This window comes from Equus asinus, chromosome 15 (assembly GCF_041296235.1).
Source record: "Equus asinus isolate D_3611 breed Donkey chromosome 15, EquAss-T2T_v2, whole genome shotgun sequence".
In the NCBI taxonomy this organism is placed as follows: domain Eukaryota; kingdom Metazoa; phylum Chordata; class Mammalia; order Perissodactyla; family Equidae; genus Equus; species Equus asinus.
This window is the reverse complement of record NC_091804.1, coordinates 27,288,771-27,306,770: the sequence shown is the minus strand read 5'-3', so window position 1 is coordinate 27,306,770 and position 18,000 is coordinate 27,288,771. Positions and strand designations below refer to the sequence as shown.

Below are 18,000 nucleotides of genomic sequence, written 5' to 3'. Positions count from 1 at the left end.
TAAACTTAGATATGCTCTTTGCCTTCTACATATGGAGTCTGATATAGATTTTTGATGGAATATTTTTTTCTTTCTCTAGGGTAACCGGGTTAGCATTTCCCAGTGGGTTCCAGTATGCAGCCGATTGGTACCTGTGCCTCCTATGCAGGGACAGTGGGGCAGGGCTCTGTCTGGCACTTCTCAGGTAAGGTTTGTTGTTCGTTTGCTTGGTATGAAAACCTTAGTGTTTATGTGCAAATGTCATGTATTTATAGGTTAGCCAACCAAACTGTGATGGAAAACCTCATGAGACCACTTTTGGGTCTCTGTGGTGCCAGCTCAGGACTGATTCCTGCACTATGGTGTCCAGGGCGTTGCTTCTAAATACCCTAGCAGTAGAATTTAGTCTAGGATACCATGCTACAGTCTGATGATTTTTACTGTTGGGAGTGTTGCCAGATATTCATCTCAGAGTTAACTTTTCTTCGGTTTTCTTTTTGTAGCTACTTTGTACCACTTTTATTTGGGATGAGAAATGTTTCTTTCTTTTTCTTTTTATGAACATAAAATCCAAGGAACAATTATTTTGAGACCTTAGTTTGCCACTGGCCATAAGATTCACTTTTTTATAATGTAATCTACTGTGGGCTCTCCTTGAGAGTTTTTTTCCTCCTGATTTTTGTTACAAATAATTTGGTAATAAAGGAAAAAAATCACCCATGACCTCAAACCTGAAAACATCTGCTGGTTCTTTTCCATTCCTTATGTATGTGTGTGTCTGTACTAATTTTTTGCTTAGGTACCTTAACAAAAATTCACAGAATTTAATGTTCTGTTGCCTTTTTACTTATTAGAGCAGACATTATTCATGTTAGATAGATTTTATAATTAAATTTTTTGATGGCTATGTGTTATTCTATTTACTTAGGCTTTGATATTAAAATTATTTCCTTTTTTTTTTTGCCGTTATTGGCCTTAGTGTACCATTTTCTTGATATATAGTTTTTTAAATTTTATTTTATTTTTTTTAGGAAGATTAGCCCTGAGCTATCATCTGCCGCCAGTCCTCCTCTTTTTGCTGAGGAAGGCTGGCCCTGAGCTAACGTCCGTGCCCATCTTCCTCTACTTTATATGTGGGATGTCAGCCACAGCATGGCTTGCCAAGCGGTGCCACGTCCGCATCCGGGATCTGAACCAGTGAACCCTGGGCCAACGAAGCGGAATGTGTGCACTTAACCGCTGTGCTACCAGGCCGGCCCAGTTTTTGTTATTTTTAATTATTTATTACAGATAAATTCCTATGAGGGTATACACTGGGTCAAAGGTATACCTCTCCAAAGTTTACCTCTCTAAAAAGTTAGTTTAATTTATACAGCTACCAGCAATGTATACATAACTAGTTTTTCATCCTTACCTCCCCTAAATTGAGTGTTTTTCAAAAATTTAAACCAGTTAGGTAGAAAATGTTATCTTGTTTTACTTTGCAATTCTTTTTTTTTTTTTTTGAGGAAGATTATCCCTGAGCTAACATCTGCTGCCAATCCTCCTCTTTTTGCTGAGGAAGACTGGCCCTGAGCTCACATCCATGCCCGTCTTCCTCTGCTTTATATGTGGGATGCCTACCACAGCATGGCTTGCCAAGTGCTGCCATGTCTGCACCTGGGATCTGAACCCCGGGCCGCCGAAGCAGAATGTGTGCACTTAACCGCTGCGCCACTGGGCTGGCCCCTGCTTTGCATTTCTTAATCTATCAGGGTTAAACGTTTTTTTCTATGTTTATCACTTGTATTCCGATTTGTGAAAATCTTATGCTTATGTCATTTCTCCATTTATTTACTGGGAATTTATTTTTCTTAACAATTTATATGAATTCCTTCTGTAGCCATTAACTTTCTTTTTCATATTTGATGAATTAAAATTATTTTTGATATGCATAATTATATAACTATAATTTATTTATATAAATCTAATAAAAAATATTTAAAATATAGAATAATTCCCTTAAACTAATTTGTAAGTCTTGTCTTCTGAGGACACATCTTGTTTATCCCTCTATTTCCTGGGCTTCTCTCTAAGCCTGGCACAGAGCAGACACTAAAAGTATGTTGAATGAATGAAGAATATGCTTGTGCAGAAGAGGCATCTACTTTGGGTAGTCATGCAGCTGTTTCTTTTCAGAGTTGGCCTATGTTCTCTTACTTTTTGTGGATTGGAAAATTTTAATAGAATTTATCATATAGTTCTAAATCATATGTTGTTTGTGTGTGCATAGATGATGGAGGAGGGGAACTCATTATATGAATCTCTTACTTGTGCCTTATTCTTTTGAATCAATAAACATTTCTTGAGTACCAAATATGTACCAGGCATTGTATTAGGCTCTGGGACAGCATTATCCACGTAAATAATTGAGTGGTTTATCTCATGCTGACAAGATGTAATTTTAGCCAATGTAAGTAAACTGGACATTTTATCATACCGACTGTACCTCATTGGCACATCTTCCCATCTTTGAGGTTCCTGGTTGGAAGCCCCTGCCTCAGAATGACATCCTCAGGTACATGTCAGACAGGGAGGCAAATTTGGCTCAAAATGAGGAAGAACTTTGTGTTAATTAGAACTGTAGTGTAGTTGAATGTGTGGGTTGCATTTTGACATAGTAAATTTACTAGTGGAACTATTCAGGCAGTGGTTGAAAGACTATGTTAAGGGCATGACATAAAAGAATCCTTCAGGGGCCGACTCCGTGGCCGAGTGGTTAAGTTCGCTCTGCTGCAGCGGCCCAGGGTTCAGATCCTGGATGCGGACATGGCACTGCTCGTCAGGCCACGTTGAGGTGGCGTCCCACATCCCACAACTAGAAGGACCTGCAACTAAGATATATAACTATGTACAGGGGTGGGGCGGGCGGGAGTTGGGGAAAAAAAAAGATTGGCAACAGTTGTTAGCCCAGGTGCCAATCCTTAAAAAAAACCGGAAGATTGGCAACAGTTGTTAGCCTAGGTGCCAATCTTTAAAAAAAAAAAAAAAGGGAATCCTTCATTGGCTGAGTGATAGTACTAGATGATCTCTAAGGTAATGTCCAAAGCTATAGTTCTGTTATTTTCAAAAAGCTAGGAACATTGTACTCTTCCCTCTGTCTCTCCTATATAACCTCTTGAAGTTCTGTCATGCTTTGATGAGTCTACTTAAAAAAAAATTATTTTGAAATAATTTAAACTTACAGAAATGTTGTAAAAATAGTAGAGTTCCCATATACTCTCTATCTAGCTTCCTCTAATGTTAACATCTTATATAACCATAGTGTAATTATTGAAACCAGGAGATTAACATTGATATAATACTATCAATGAATCTACACACCTTATTCCAGTCTTACCAGTTTTTTTCACTAATGTCCTTCTTTCTGTCCCTTAGTTTGGGTTTGCCTGATATTTTCTTATAATTAGATTGAGGTTATGCATTTTTGGCAAAGTGGTGATGTTCCGTTTTCAGCGCGTCCTATCAAGGGATACATGATGCCAATATGGCTTATTACTGATGATGTCAATTTTGATCCCTTGGTTATTAAATTAGTGTCTGTCAGGTTCCCCTATTGTAAAGTTACTATTTTTCCCTTTATAATTAGTAAGTATCTTCTAAGAAGATACTTTAAGACTATGCTGATATCCTGTTTTTTGTCATACTTTTTGCTCACACTTTTAGCATCCATCCATGGTTCTTTTTTTTAACGATGTATAATATTAATTAATTATTTTAAAAATTGTAGTAAAAAACCCTGTAACATTAAAGTTACCACCTTAAACATTTTTAAGTATACAGTTCAGTAGTGTAAAAATATATTCACGTTGTACAACAGATCTCTAGAACTTTTTCGTCTTGCAAAACTGAAACTCTATATCCATTAAACACTAATCCACCCCACCACCCTTGGCAACTACCTTTCTGCTTTCTATTTCTACGATTTTGACTACTTTAGATACTACATATGGGTGGAATCATACACTATTTGTCCTTTTGTGACTTAATTTCACTTAGCTTAATGTCCTCCAGGTTCATCCATGTTACAGGATTTCCTTTTTTAAGGCTGCATAATATTCCATTGTGTATATATACATTTTCTTTATCCATCCATCTATCAATGGACACTTGTGTTGCTTCCACATCTTGGCTATTGTGAATAATGCTGCAGTGAACATCAGTGTGCATATATCTCTTCAAGATCCTGCTTTGAATTCTTTTGGATGTATACCCAGAAGTGGGATTGCTGCATCACAAGGTAATTCTGTCGATATTTCTTGACTGCAATAGTCATTACTGTAGTGTTTGCCTAATGGTGATTTTCTATTTCCATCTTTACTACAACATTGATTGATTGGAATTCTACTGTACGATAGAGCTGTCACTTCTTCCCCATTTGTTTATTCAGTTATTTACCTATATCAGAATGAGCTTATGGATATTTATTTTCTTCTGTGAATTATAATCCATTATTCTCATTATTTACTTTATTGATCAAATTGTCCCAAGTTTGACTCTTGGGAACTCCTTCAAGTTCCTTTCTACATGCCTTCATCATTTTATTTTTTCCAGCAAGATTAGCCCTGAGTGAACATCCACTGCCAATCCTCCTCTTTTTGCTGAGGAAGACTGGCCCTAAGCTAACATCCGTGTCCATCTTCCTCTACTTTATATGTGGAACACCTGCCACAGCGTGGCTTGATATGCAGTTCATAGGTCTGCACCTGAGATCCGAACCAGCGAACCCCAGGCTGACAAAGTGGAGTGTGCAAACTTAACCACTGTGCCACCAGGCTGGTCCCACCTTCATCATTTTTTGAACACTTCCTTATTTCCTGGCATGACAAGATATTTCAGGTTCATGTTGTATTTTCTTTGCTCTAGCTCTAGATTCAACAATTTCTCTGAGGAGCTGTGGTTCCTTTTATCAGAGAATGGTATTTAGAATATTTATTTATTTATTTATTTTAAAGATTGGCACCTGAGCTAACATCTCTTGCCAATCTTCTTCTTTTTTTTCTCTTCTTCTCCCCAAAACCCCCCATTACATAGTTGTATGTTCTAGTTGTGAGTGCCTCTGGTTGTACTATGTGGGATGCCACCTCAGCATGGCTTGATGAGTGGTGCCATGTCTGCGCCCAGGATCTAAACTGGTGAAACCTTGGGCCGCCAAAGTGGAGCACACAAACTTAACCACTTGGCCATGGGGCTGGCCCCAGTATTTAGAATGTTTAGAAATCAAGATCTGGGTGCTTAGGTTTCACGAGCCTGTGTTGAACTCTACTTAGGTTTTTGAAAGTAGCTTGATAGAGGGGGAAGAAGATAGCTCTGAATATATATTCTACCCCTTAATGAACTTCATGTCTTAGTATCCTTATTTCTAAAGTGAGAAAAAAGTAGTATCTACTTTACAAAGTTGTGAGATGAACATAAGTACAACACCAAGCACATGGGTGCTGGGCATATAAGAGATCTTCAGTAAGTTGTAACTGCTATTTTTGTCACTATTTATGTTCATGCTACTTGGGTAAATTTTCTCCTCACTGTATAAATTGAAACTTAAAAAAATTTTTGTCCTAAAACTACCTTAAGCAAGTTGCAACCTCTCTCTGAGTCTTAGTTTCCTCATCTATGAAATGAAAAGGTTGGACTTAGAAGATCTCTGAGATTTCTTCCAGCTCAAGTCTTATTATTCTAAATTACTCCTTAGTTCTTCAGTTGCTTTTTCTCCAAGGTAAACAGCCTCAATTCATTTCAACCTTTCCACTAGGACCTTTTATTCATCTCTTTGATCATTCCTGTGGTTCTTTTCTGGACCTTCTCCAGATTGTCCTTCTATTTAAAAAAAAAAAAAAAAAAATCCACCTAGTTTTTATTGAGTGTCAGCTCCAGGCCCAGAATGGTGTTGAGCATTGGGGCAGAAAATAAAAGAAGTCTAAGGTAGGTAGGCTCTGCCCTGGTGGAGCTTTATAGTTTTGCTGAAAGGGCCAGACACATTCAGCCATGGTGGTATTCAAGAATCGCCTGAGTCCTTCTCTCCTTCCCTTTTTTTCTTTTCTTATCTTTCTTTTTCTCGCTTTCCTTTTCATGTTCAGAATCTTTTTGGAAGCAAAAAATAAGGGTAAAGTCTTATATTCCTTTTAATGAGGGGTCGTCTGAAGAAGAGTTTCTCATTGGAGTTGTCTTGAACAGGTCTTTACATTTATCTTATGCATTGTAGTTTACACATCTCTTTCACGTACATTATTTTATTTGGTTCTCAAAGCAAATTTATGAGACATGCAGAGCTAGAGCTTCCGCCCAAGTTTTTCTCTTTCCTCTACCCCATGCTTCCTCACCTCTGCCTCCTCACTCTCTTTATCCTGCCCACTTCTTAAAGCTTCTTTATGAAGTCTTTTCTAATGACTCTAGGTCATTCTTTTCTATCTCCAAATTTCTGTTGTATGCATTGCCTATTTCACATCTTTAAGCATTTTTGTACATTTTATTGAAGTATAATAAATATACAGAAAAAGGCATAAAGCATAAATGTACAGATCAATGAATTATTACAAAGTGAACATAACCAGCACCCAGGTCAAGAAATAGAACCCCAGAAGCTTCCTTGATCTCCTTCTAGTCACTGCCCCTAACCGAGGTTAATCACAGTCTTCCCTTTGAACACCGTAGAGTAGCTTTGCCTTTTACGTATATGGTATGTACTTTCTTGTGTTTGTCTGCTTTCGTTCAACTTTCTTTTAGAAATTCCCCTATGTGGTTTTGTGTAGAGATAGTTTATTCATTCTCATTGTTGTGTATATTTTATTATGTGGATATACCATGATTTTTTTAATCCATTCTTCTATTGATGGATATTTGGATTGTTTCTAGTTTGGACTTTTATTAATAGTGCTACTATGAACATTCTTGTGTGTGTTTTTTGGTGAACCTATTTATACATTTCTGTTGAGGTATGTACTTAGAAATGGAGTTGCTGAATCTTATAGGATGTGCATACATACATTCAGCTTCAGTAGATACTACCAAATAATTTTCCAAAGTGATTGTACCATTTTACACTCCCACCAGTAGTGTATGAGAGTTCTAGTTGCTCTACATACTTGCTAACAATTTTTTTTGTGGTAGGTGATCTTTAAGCATTTTAAATTGTGATATTTAATTCTGTTTCTTCTGTAGTCAGTCTTCTCTTCTCCACAAGATTGAGTGCTCCTTGAGGATAGGGATTCTGTTTGTGTCCTAAAACTTGACATAATGGCTGACATATCATGGGCATTTAATAGAGCTTGGATGAATGAAACGTGTATGCATAGCATGTGTGTGAATAAGGACAGGAAGTAAACAATAAGAAATAACAGTACAGGTGGTTGTGTTTGTTTATTCATAAAATGTTTGAATGTTTTCCATGTGTAATGCACTGTACTTGATTCTGCTAATATATTTAGTTCCTACCCTCATGAATCTTTTTGGTAATGGTAATAGAAAATAAGCAAGTACGTAAAAATATAATTGTACATTGTAGTGAGTACTATGAATGAAATGAACAGGCTACTGCTATGATAGAGAATAAGGGGGTGATAAGAAACTATTTTGGATAAAATGGTCAGAGAAGGCCTCTTGGAAAAAGTGACATTTGAGTATTTCAGGGTATTTTTTCTCTTTTACAAAAAGTTATTTATTGCTATCTTTTCAGTTTAAACAAAGGAAAAATTGATGTCTTTAAACATCGAGGGAATCTGTTTTGGGGGGCATGGGGGTACAAAAAAGTAAATGTGTGTGTTTATAGATATGTATAGGTATGGCGAAACCAGATATTGTCCTTGGTACTAGATAGCTAGGTACTTCAATAGTTCACTATAGTGTTAAATGTTAACTCATGAATAATTGTAGGACAGAAATACTTAGGTGAAGTAGGTGGTGAGACAGCCATAGAAGTTACTCCTGGAGCTGTGGGGGAAGAGAACGATCATAGAAGAGAACTCACCCCAAAGCACAGCTCCTTGAAACTGCCGTTTGTGTTTTTTGAGCCTGTTTGAGTGCTTTGTGTTCTAGATGGACCGTTACATTGATGTATGTGATGTAATGGGAGGTGTTCTGTGTTTTACAAAGCCTGCTTAATACCTATGAATTAAAGCCTGTGTCCTTGGGAGTAACCAGAAGAATCCTGACTAATCTTTTAATATCCTTGTTGTAGAAAGAAAAGTAAATAATAACTCTCCACAATTAGAAATTCTGTTTTTTCTTCATTAGAATTAAAGAAAAGATCATTTTCGTTTCATGTGTCCCGTCTCTTCTTGGAATAAACCAGAATTGAAGCAGTAACCATCCTCCTGCTCCCTCCCCACCCATTTTTGTTGTATAGGTAATATAACAGTACTGAGAGTTTGGAAACTAGATTCTTAAACTTATTCATAATTCTGCTAACTTAACAAAATAACTCTTTCATTTCTGTGTGTTCCTTTCTAGACTTGCCCATATGCATTCATGTTTTTAACTATAATTTTATACGTATTATAAGAGATTTTTCATGTTGCTAAAGATAATAATCTCTGATGTAAACTGTGGACTTTGGGTGATAATGATGTGTCAGTGTATGTCATCAATTGTAGCAAATGTACCACTCTGCTGGGGGATGGTGATAGTAGGGGATGTTGTGCATGTGTGGGGGAGTGGCTATATGGGAGCTCTCTGTACTTTCTGTTCAGTTTTTTAAAAAAAGATTTTTATTTTTTTAATTATTTTTATTATTTTTTTGTTGCGGTAACATTGGTTTATAACATTATATAAATTTCAGGTGTACATCCAAATAATGTGTTGTATGTTAGTAGCATTTATTCTGTTCAGTTTTGCTGTGAACCTAAAACTGCTTGAAAAATAAAGCTATTAAAAAAAAACTCAATAGTTACCTGATTTTCCATTGAGTGACTGTACCTTAATTTAACTAACAATCTCCTTCCTTATTGGACTTTTTCCCCATATTCACTCTTGTGAATAATGATATGATGAGGATCTTTTACATGTAGTTTTTTGCCTTGGGAATTTATTTTCAAAACTGTGTTTACTGGCCTTAATTATAATAATACCAATCTAAAAGAGTTATGATGAGGATTCAATAAGGTAATATATGTAAGACGTTTAGCATAATACCTGGCACATAATAATTATAAATAATTGTTATATTGCCAGAATGCTTTCAAATGCAACGTGTGAACATAAAAGGAAGGCAATTCTGAACAATGATGATGTTGATGATGTTGATGATATTTATGGAAGCTTCTACTATTTATTATCTGTTTTGCGAAAGGCACTGTACATATTTTATCTCATTTAACTCTCACTACAGCTGAGGTTCAGTAACTTGCCCATGGCCACCCAGTTTGTAAGTGGCAGAAGCAGGTTTTAAACTTAAAATTGACTGATGTTGAAGTCTTTTTTTTGTATACTGCACTGCTGCCAATGTTTAAGTAGGCATTTATTGCAATTCTAGTTCTTAGAGTTGACTCAGATTTATTTAGTTCCAGGTTTCCAGGGCTGAATCCTTTATTTATTCAAGTATTCAACAGATATTTATTGAGCACATACCATGTACCAGACACCATTCTAGGTGACGATTTTGGATCCTCTCTGTGATCGGATCACCAGGAACTGGGTTAAACAGGGTTGGAAAGATTTATAGTCTTTACTTTGGAGCAGTTCTGCTCGGATTAACCCTGAAGTCAATGCTTAGTGTTGCTTACATCTTTTTTTTTTTTTAAATCCCCCAGTGGCCCCAGATGAGCCAGTTCCTAGCATGTGGTAGATCAGAACAGATTCCTGGGATAGACATACAGCTGAGTAGGAAGTCTCACACCACAAATAAGGTGAGAATTATTGGTGTTTTCCATGTTTATAGAGTGCTTTCACACAGGTGTTCTTGTTTGAATCTCAGCAAAATTGTTAGTTGGATGAGGCAAGGAATTTTATCAAACACAGGTGAGGCTCCAGGAGGTGAAGTGACTTGTCATAAGGATGGTAAGTGACAGACCAACTGAATATTTGAACCTAAGACTTCTGATCCTACGTCCTGTATTTCTTCCACTGTACTGTCTTGCTTTGAAATGCTTTAGAGAAAAAAGTCTTTATGAATTTTTTATATTCTAAAAATAAAGTCGTATTAAATTTTGCAGAATTTCTTGTTGGTTATATAGCCTGCCCTCTTTTGGGGAGGCTTAGCATTACAACAGGTTTTCCTTGGAGTTTATTTGCAAACTACAAGACTCATATCTTCTGTAGTCGTTAATAAAATTTGTTATACTAAAAAATGCAAGAGTTATTTATTCAGTGCTTGCTTTGGTTGATTATGGTTTTGAATGACTTTTGACTGCTTTCAGACAGTATTTTTCTTTCCTTTTCCTGTTATGTCAATAAACAGAACATTCCTCTTCTCAGAATTGTTTTTTTGGGAAATAGGGGTCAAGATTTCCTTTTAAAAGTACTCTTTTCCCTAGAACTTTTATTCTGATACACAGAATCTATCATTTCCTATACATGGGTTCATAGGCATGTGGTCAGTGAGATGGGTATTTCTTGCTCTGAAATTTGGAGGACATCTATTAGAGTTCCAGATGTATTTGCACTGAGTGATAAGATGCCCAGAAAAATGAGAATTAAGAATTCTAGGTGAAAACAATAAAATGTAAGTAATAAAAGTACCCTTAGACCTAATGAGGAACAAAAGCATTCTTTTAAAAAAAATCTTTTTGCAACTAATTTTGGTCGCCTTCTTTTTGGTTAAATAGCTTTCTGCTACCAAGGATTCCCTGCAGCCTGTTGAGGAGAAGGTTGGTGCCTTCACAAAGATAATAGAAGCCATGGGATTCACAGGACCTTTGAAATACAGTAAATGGGTAAAGTCTTTTAAGTTCTCATTTTTCTTTTTGGGCTTATTGCTTTCTGTTCCTCATAAAAAGAGTTTTTAAAGCTTCTGCTTTGCTTTTGTGAATTTCATACATTATTTTGAGAGCTTTAAAATGTGTTGTTGTCCCCCACCCCCTGTTCCAAGTCACATCTATACAACGTGTGGGGCTGAAAATCCTCCCTCTGCTCCCTTAACTGGATTCCTTAGAAGCATCTCAGTAGCAGGCGAGCCAATAAGACTGGGCTTTCCAGGCCCTTGTTATGTGATATGCCATATAGATGAGTTCTAAGGAATTATATGGGCCAACTAGTCTGATGGGCAACATTCTCAAGGAAACATTACTCTCTGATGAATCCATATTCATAAGTGATTTTTACTAGGTCATTGTACTAACTTTCTTTAAAATTTTTCTAATAAGCATCTTTTAAATTAACTAATTAACCCTGCAATTTATTGTAATTCTTATTACGGAGGGATATTTGCTAGCTTTATCATTTCTAGTCAACTCTTGGCCTAGCGCTATAAATGAGTGAATGTCCTTTCTGGGTCATGTGCATCCTGCCCTGGGTTTTTATGACAATGCCTCTAACCAAGTAAAGTAATAAAATGTTAGCTATTCAGTTTTTCTCAGCCCAGTTATCTAGTACTACCATTTCTCTCTATCATTATGGCAGAAGTGCCTTTTAATGCTTTTCAAAGTTACTAGAGTGTTGGATGAGCCTAATGAGTCATAAGTTATATATTAATCAAAGCAAGCCAACACAAAGAAGTAGGGAAGACTTTTTTAGAAAACATCATAGCTTTGCCCAAGATGACCAAATAATGCCACGATTACATCATTTTAACAAGTTGGATTGAAATTAGAATTTCAGTTTTATTATAGACTTCTACTTTTAGTTTCTTCTTATCATGTCTGGTTATATTCCTAACAGTTCTCTCTTCAGCAAATATAGACTTCTCTGTGTAATCTCTCTTTTACATAAATTCTAAAAAGTGAACACTGATTTCACAAGCATTTTGTTTGTAAGGGACTTTGAAAAGTATAGAAGGTAATACACATACTAGGTAATAATGATGTTCCTGAGCCCTAAGGTTATGGAGTGCTTTCTTAATCATCAAAGAAATATTAGTTATGTTCATTAAAGTTATCTTTTTTACATCTTAATTCTTTGGCTATTGATACTCATTGGTATATTTGGTAATCTTATTAACCAGAAACTTTTCTCCTATTAAAAAAATGGTCGTCATTATGGCATTTGGATTTAAAAACTTAAAGTATGTGTTCTGTTTGAAAATTAGAAATTAATTTAAAGAAAACAGAAGTGAGATCAGAAAGAAAGAAAGAAAAGAGAAGAAAATTTACTGTTTCATTCGTTTCTTGGTGGTTGGGTTCCACTTGGTTGCTACCATATGCTTTGTCTCGTCTGTTTTTTTATGATTCCAGAGGGAAAGTTGGCTACCTTTTGGAGGATTACTAAATCAAGAAAATTTCTTCACTTTTTTAGCTTAAGTTAGTCTCTGATTTTTCTTGGTTCCCTTGTGACCTCAACTGAGTCCCTAGTATTTGTGTTTTAAAATCTTTTGTCATATGATAGTGTCTACTTTTTATAACTTTCATTTTTTAATTTGTGATATCAAAACATCAAAGTATGACATTCTAGTATAATTTAGGTAGGAAAATGTAGGTATAACTTTCCATTTTGAAAGATGGTGAGCCCTTTTCAGCAAATGTTGACTCAGAAATCTATGGTAGACACCTGTATTGCAATGGGAAGATACTTTGTTTTGTGTTTTCAGATGTCTTTGTTTAGGGAGTAAAATGCCTGCTTGTCTATCTACATCAGCAATATCACTCATATTTCCTCCATATTTTTCTGTAACGTTTTCATGCGTAGTCCCATTTTTCTTCTAGATTCATCTTTAGGAATTTCCTTACCTTTTTGACTATCCTGAAATAACTTTTCTTTTTTTACTATCTTTATGTTGCAATATCAGATAAGACAAGGACAACATTTACTAGATTCAGCCACATGTCATAGACTAGGCAGTTTCCAGATTAGCCTTAGGCCACAAAATTATTCCTGTTCTGAAGGACACTGACAAACTGGAATGCATTCAAATGTGGTAGTGAGCCTTGTGGAGGTTTCAGAAACCATGTTGAGTGAAGAATGGTTGAAGGAAACAGTGATGCTTACCCTGGAAAGGAGAAGAAGAAATGATGGTCTTCTCAGATATTTGAAGGGCAAATGTAATAAAAATGAAGAGGCTTAATCTGAGGTATTCCAGTGGGCAGATGATGTTTAATGAATGTTACATGAAGCCGATTTAAATGCAATAAAACAAAAATCTAACAAGAATTGTCCTCCAGTGGCATAGGTAGCCTCACAAGGTCATTGGACTTCTTTGAACAGGAGCCCAGATGATTGACCGTGAATCAAGAATGCTGTAGAAGGAGTTCCAGTACAGAATAGAAGGTTCAAATGACTTCACAGCCCCTTCCAGCTCTCAGACAGCTGTTAGTGCAAGCCTTTTACTAGATTCGTTTTTCGTCTTGTAGGATGGCGAAAAATGCATTTGCTGATGGGAGAGTTTTTACTTCTTAAAGCTGTCTTTGGTACTTGTGTTTTAGTCAAGTAGACTGATGAAGACTTCCAAAGTTAGAATGAGGTAAACATGAAGTCATTTGAGGACCAGAATAATTTGTATTGACTGGATGGGAATTTAGTTCACCTACCTCCTTAACTTATATTAACACAGGAATCTTGAAGAGGTTCTTTCCTCAAGTTGCTATTTCCAGTCCCTGTGTGATGGTCTTCAGGGACTTGCTTTAGAGATTTGTCCAGGAAAATGGCTCACCCAAGTATAAAGGCTTGGCTTCACTGCAGGAAAAGTGAGACACTATAAAATGCTCCTGATTGCCACAGTATGAACACTGTATAAATCTACCGGCCAATCTGGTGAGGTCTTCATTGTTTGTAATGAATACTTTCTTCATGAACATGTTGTAGGGGGAAACCTCCTTCTCAAGGAAAGATTTGAGCCTTGGAGGCAAGTCTGCCTTTCTACAGGGTCATTAATTGTAAACCTAGAGGACTCTGTATATAAGACTGTGAAGGAAACTGCAGAGTTAAAAAAAAAAAATCAAGAAATAGGCCATTAGGAATTTTACTTAAAATTATAAATGTGTCTGTAGTCGAAGTGGGCCATAAGCTCCATGAAAGCAGGTTTTTTGTTTGTTTGTTTTTTGTTTTGTGAGGAAGATTAGCCCTGCACTAACTGCTGCCAATCTTCCTCTTTTTGCTGAGGAAGACTGGCCCTGAGCTAACATCCATGCCCATCTTCCTCTACTTTGTATGTGGGACGTCTGCCACAGCATGGCGTGTCAAGCGGTGCCATGCCCACACCCGGGATCTGAACCAGCAAACTCCAGGCCGCTGAAGCGGAACATGTGCACTTAACCACTGCACCACCAGGCCAGCCCCAGGAGTTTCGACTGCTTTGTTTACTGCTGTATTCCCAGCAACCAAGTCAACGCCAGGCACTGAGTTAGGTACTCAGTAAATTATTTGTCAAATGAAGTGAAGAGCTAACAGATGTCCTAAACTCCCTGTCTCAAGGTTAGGAATAGGCCTATCAAGGTCAAAGCATTAGGATCATGAGATCATTAGGATATCATTATTTTGGTGAGGGTACAGACCAGTGCTTTCCAAAATGTATTGTGTGTCCATTACCTCTAAGAACTGCAGGTTCTTCTTTTTTAGCCTGCTGATTTGGTGAATTATTACATTGATTAATTTGTGAATGTTGAATCAACTTTGCATTCTGGCATAAATCCCACTTGATCATGATATATTATCCTTTTTAAACATTGAGGACTTTGATTTGTTAATATTTTAAGGATTTTTGCATCTATGTTCATATAGGCTGTGGTTCTATAGTTTTGTTTTCTTCTAATGACTTTGGTTTTGCCGTAAAAGTGATGTTGGCCTCATAGAATGAGCTGGGAAGTGTTCTTTTCTCTGTTTTCTGGCAAAGTTTGTGTAGATTTGGTACCACTTACTTAGATGTTTGGTAGAATTATGTAGTGATGTCGTTGAGCCTGGAGTTTTCTTGGTGGGAAGATTTTTAACCACAGATCCAGTTTTTTTTCTTTCTTTCTTTTTTGCTGAGGAAGATTCGCCCTGAGCTAACATCCATGTCAGTCTTCCTCTATTTTTTAGTGTGTGGGCTGGCAGCACAGCATGGCTGCTAACAGAGCAGTGTAGGTTCACATCTAGGAACAAACCTGGGCTGCTGAAGTGCAACGCCCCAAACTTAACCACTAGGCCACTGAGACTGGCCCCCAATTTCTTTAATAAATACAGGACTCTTCAGGTTATTCATTTGTTCTAGTGAGCTTTGGTAGTTTGTGTCTTTTAAGAGTTTTGTCCATTTCATCTAAGTAATCAAACTTATTGGGCTAAAGTTGTTTATTATATTCCTTTATTATCCTATTAATATCTTTTGGATAGGTAGTGATGTCCTCTCTCTGGTTCCTGATATTGTTAATTTGTATCTTCTCTGTTTTTTTCTTTACTAGTTAACTAAAGGTTTATCAATTTTGTTGATGTTTCAAAGAACCAGCTTTGATTTTCTATGTTATTTTTCTGTTTTCAACTTTATTGATTTCTACTCTAATCTTTATTATATCATTCTTTCTGCTTGCTTTTAGGTTTAATTCACTCTTCTTTTTTAGTGTCTTACCATGGGTTTTTTAAAATGTGGGCTTCTAATGCTAATTTACTTCCCATGTAGATATATCTGATTTCCAGTTGTTATATGTTCTGTTCTGTTCTATGAGCTTTAGACTAAATGCCTTGGAAAAAAATGATAGCCTTCAAATTAGCAAATAAAAAATCTTAGTTACAATCAGAGACATAATCCTTCCTTAATTTATTATGAATATTGCTGCCCATCAGAGACACTGTTGTTTTGACTCAGAGAGTATAGAGAAATATAGTAGTGCATATGGTATATCCTTGATGACCTTGAACCTTAAAAAGCATAGCTCTGCTAAAATTCTGTATTGGTTTTTATTCATTTGCTATGTCCTTCTCTGTCTGTTAATTTTTGAATTTTTATTTTTTTTAGTCTGTGCATTTTTGAATCTGTCATTTTAAGTAAAAATAAGATTGTACAAGGCTTTTCTTGATGTACTAATTTATTTAGTTGTATCCTTAAGGAATTATTTTGAAAGTCCTTAGAAATACCTGTTCCCTTGGTACTAAGTTGGTCTTCAGACCTACAATTCAACTCTTAAAAAGAACTTATTTTTTTTTAAATTAATTAATTAATTTAATTTTTTTGAGGATGATTAGCCCTGAGCTAACTACTGCCAATCCTCCTCTTTTTGCTGAGGAAGACTGGCCCTGAGCTAACATCCATGCCCATCTTCCTCTACTTTATACGTGGGACGCCTACCACAGCATGGCTTTTGCCAAGCGGTGCCATGTCTGCACCTGGGATCTGAACCGGCAAACCCCGGGCTGTCAAGAAGCAGAACGTGCGAACTTAACTGCTGCGCTACGGGGCCAGCCCCAAAAAGAAGTTATTTTTTATTTTCAGATTTATTTTTATTAAAGCATAATGTACATACAGAAAAGGATGTAAATCTTAAATATACAGCTCAGTGAATAAATTAAAACCATCATTCAGATCAAGATTCTAAGAGAATTCTTAGTGCTTTAGGGAATAGTAAAAGGTTGTTCTTTCTACTATATCTTATATTCACTGGAAATCCTTATTTATAAACACAGTCTTCTGTTAATCAGCAGACTAAAACTAGGGAAAGCAGGAAAAAATGACTGCTTCCCCAAGGGAAAAAAATGATTTACAGAATAGAGAGTAGTGCCTCTGAGGAAAGATGGAAAGATTGCAGGTTTTTTTTGTTTGTTTGATTTTGGCCAAAGAATGGGTAATTTTTTAATGTAAAGGGTTTTGTTACTGAACCAGGTTCATTTTTGCCCGCCACCCAGAATACCAAACACTAAGACCACGAGAATGCAGCAGAGAGAGGGTTTACTCACAAGGCAGCCACTTGAGGAAGTGAGAGCATGAGCCTCAAATTCATTTCCCCCAGAATAGGGACTGAGGGATATTTATGGGATGGGGGCAAGGTGGTCTGAAGTGTGGAGAGAGGTGATTGGAGGTGAGGAGAGGTGAGGTAATTGATGATCTGCGCAAGCGTAGTCAGACCCCATGCCTCTTCATAGGACCCGTGTTCACAAAATGGAGGTGTTAGCATGATCTGAGGGTGGAGTTTTTAGCCTCTTGACATCAAAAGGTCACCTGTCTGACTTCTGCGCGGGCCCAGTTGATGAGTTGGTCATCTCAACCATCCTGAAGTGGACAAGGAGTTCTTATTCCTGAAAAACAGCTCACACACCCATTACCATGGTGACCCAGGCTCCAGTGAGATGTAATCTATAGGAGCCTAGTGGGAATTAGATAGCTTATTGCCGAAACAGCACAATTAACAATGGGAGGGTTAAACAACTAAAAGCTATAATCAGTAGTTGCAAAAAGGGAAAAAACTTTAGTTCCTAGCTACTTAATCATCAATGGCTAACTCTTCCGGTTTCAGTTTGAGATTGTAAAGAACTAATGTGGATGATGCTGAACAGTGATTTAGAGACTCAAATGTGGTAAAATGGGCTTGAATTTAAGGAGAGATTCTATTTAAATATTGAGAAACTTTTTTGACATTTTCATGCTAAAATCCTAAAATGTGAAAATTGTGTGAAGTCTCTGTGAATGGCTAGCTTTAAGAAAGAAATATTTATGTTGGTTTAGCTATTAAATTGCCTAGAGACAGGTTTGGATCCCCCCTTCTAGTTGAAGAAATACAAGATTCTGTGACCAACGTCTAATGGCACTAGAACATCCACTTGGTCATGTCTTGAGTTGGTTTTATTCTCTTTGTCTAGAAGATTAAGATTGCGGCCCTGCGCATGTATACTAGCTGTGTGGAGAAAACTGACTTCGAGGAATTCTTTCTAAGTAAGTTACTGTTTTTGATAGTTCTGAAAAGGAAAATGTATCTATTTTTCATTTTTCTGATTGTGTCG

At 36.6% G+C, this 18,000-nt stretch overlaps 1 protein-coding gene across 2 annotated transcripts in view; it reads left to right on the top strand.

Annotated features, from left to right (window-relative positions):
- UQCC1 (ubiquinol-cytochrome c reductase complex assembly factor 1) overlaps positions 1-18,000 on the top strand; it is an 89,025-nt gene that overhangs the window by 12,020 nt on the left and 59,005 nt on the right. For both annotated transcript variants that reach the window (XM_014850754.3, XM_044748029.2), the window contains exons 2-5: positions 80-184; positions 9,762-9,857; positions 10,776-10,883; positions 17,860-17,932. In XM_014850754.3, the coding sequence (XP_014706240.1) occupies positions 80-184; positions 9,762-9,857; positions 10,776-10,883; positions 17,860-17,932 (382 nt within the window). The remainder of the gene's footprint in view (positions 1-79; positions 185-9,761; positions 9,858-10,775; positions 10,884-17,859; positions 17,933-18,000) is intronic.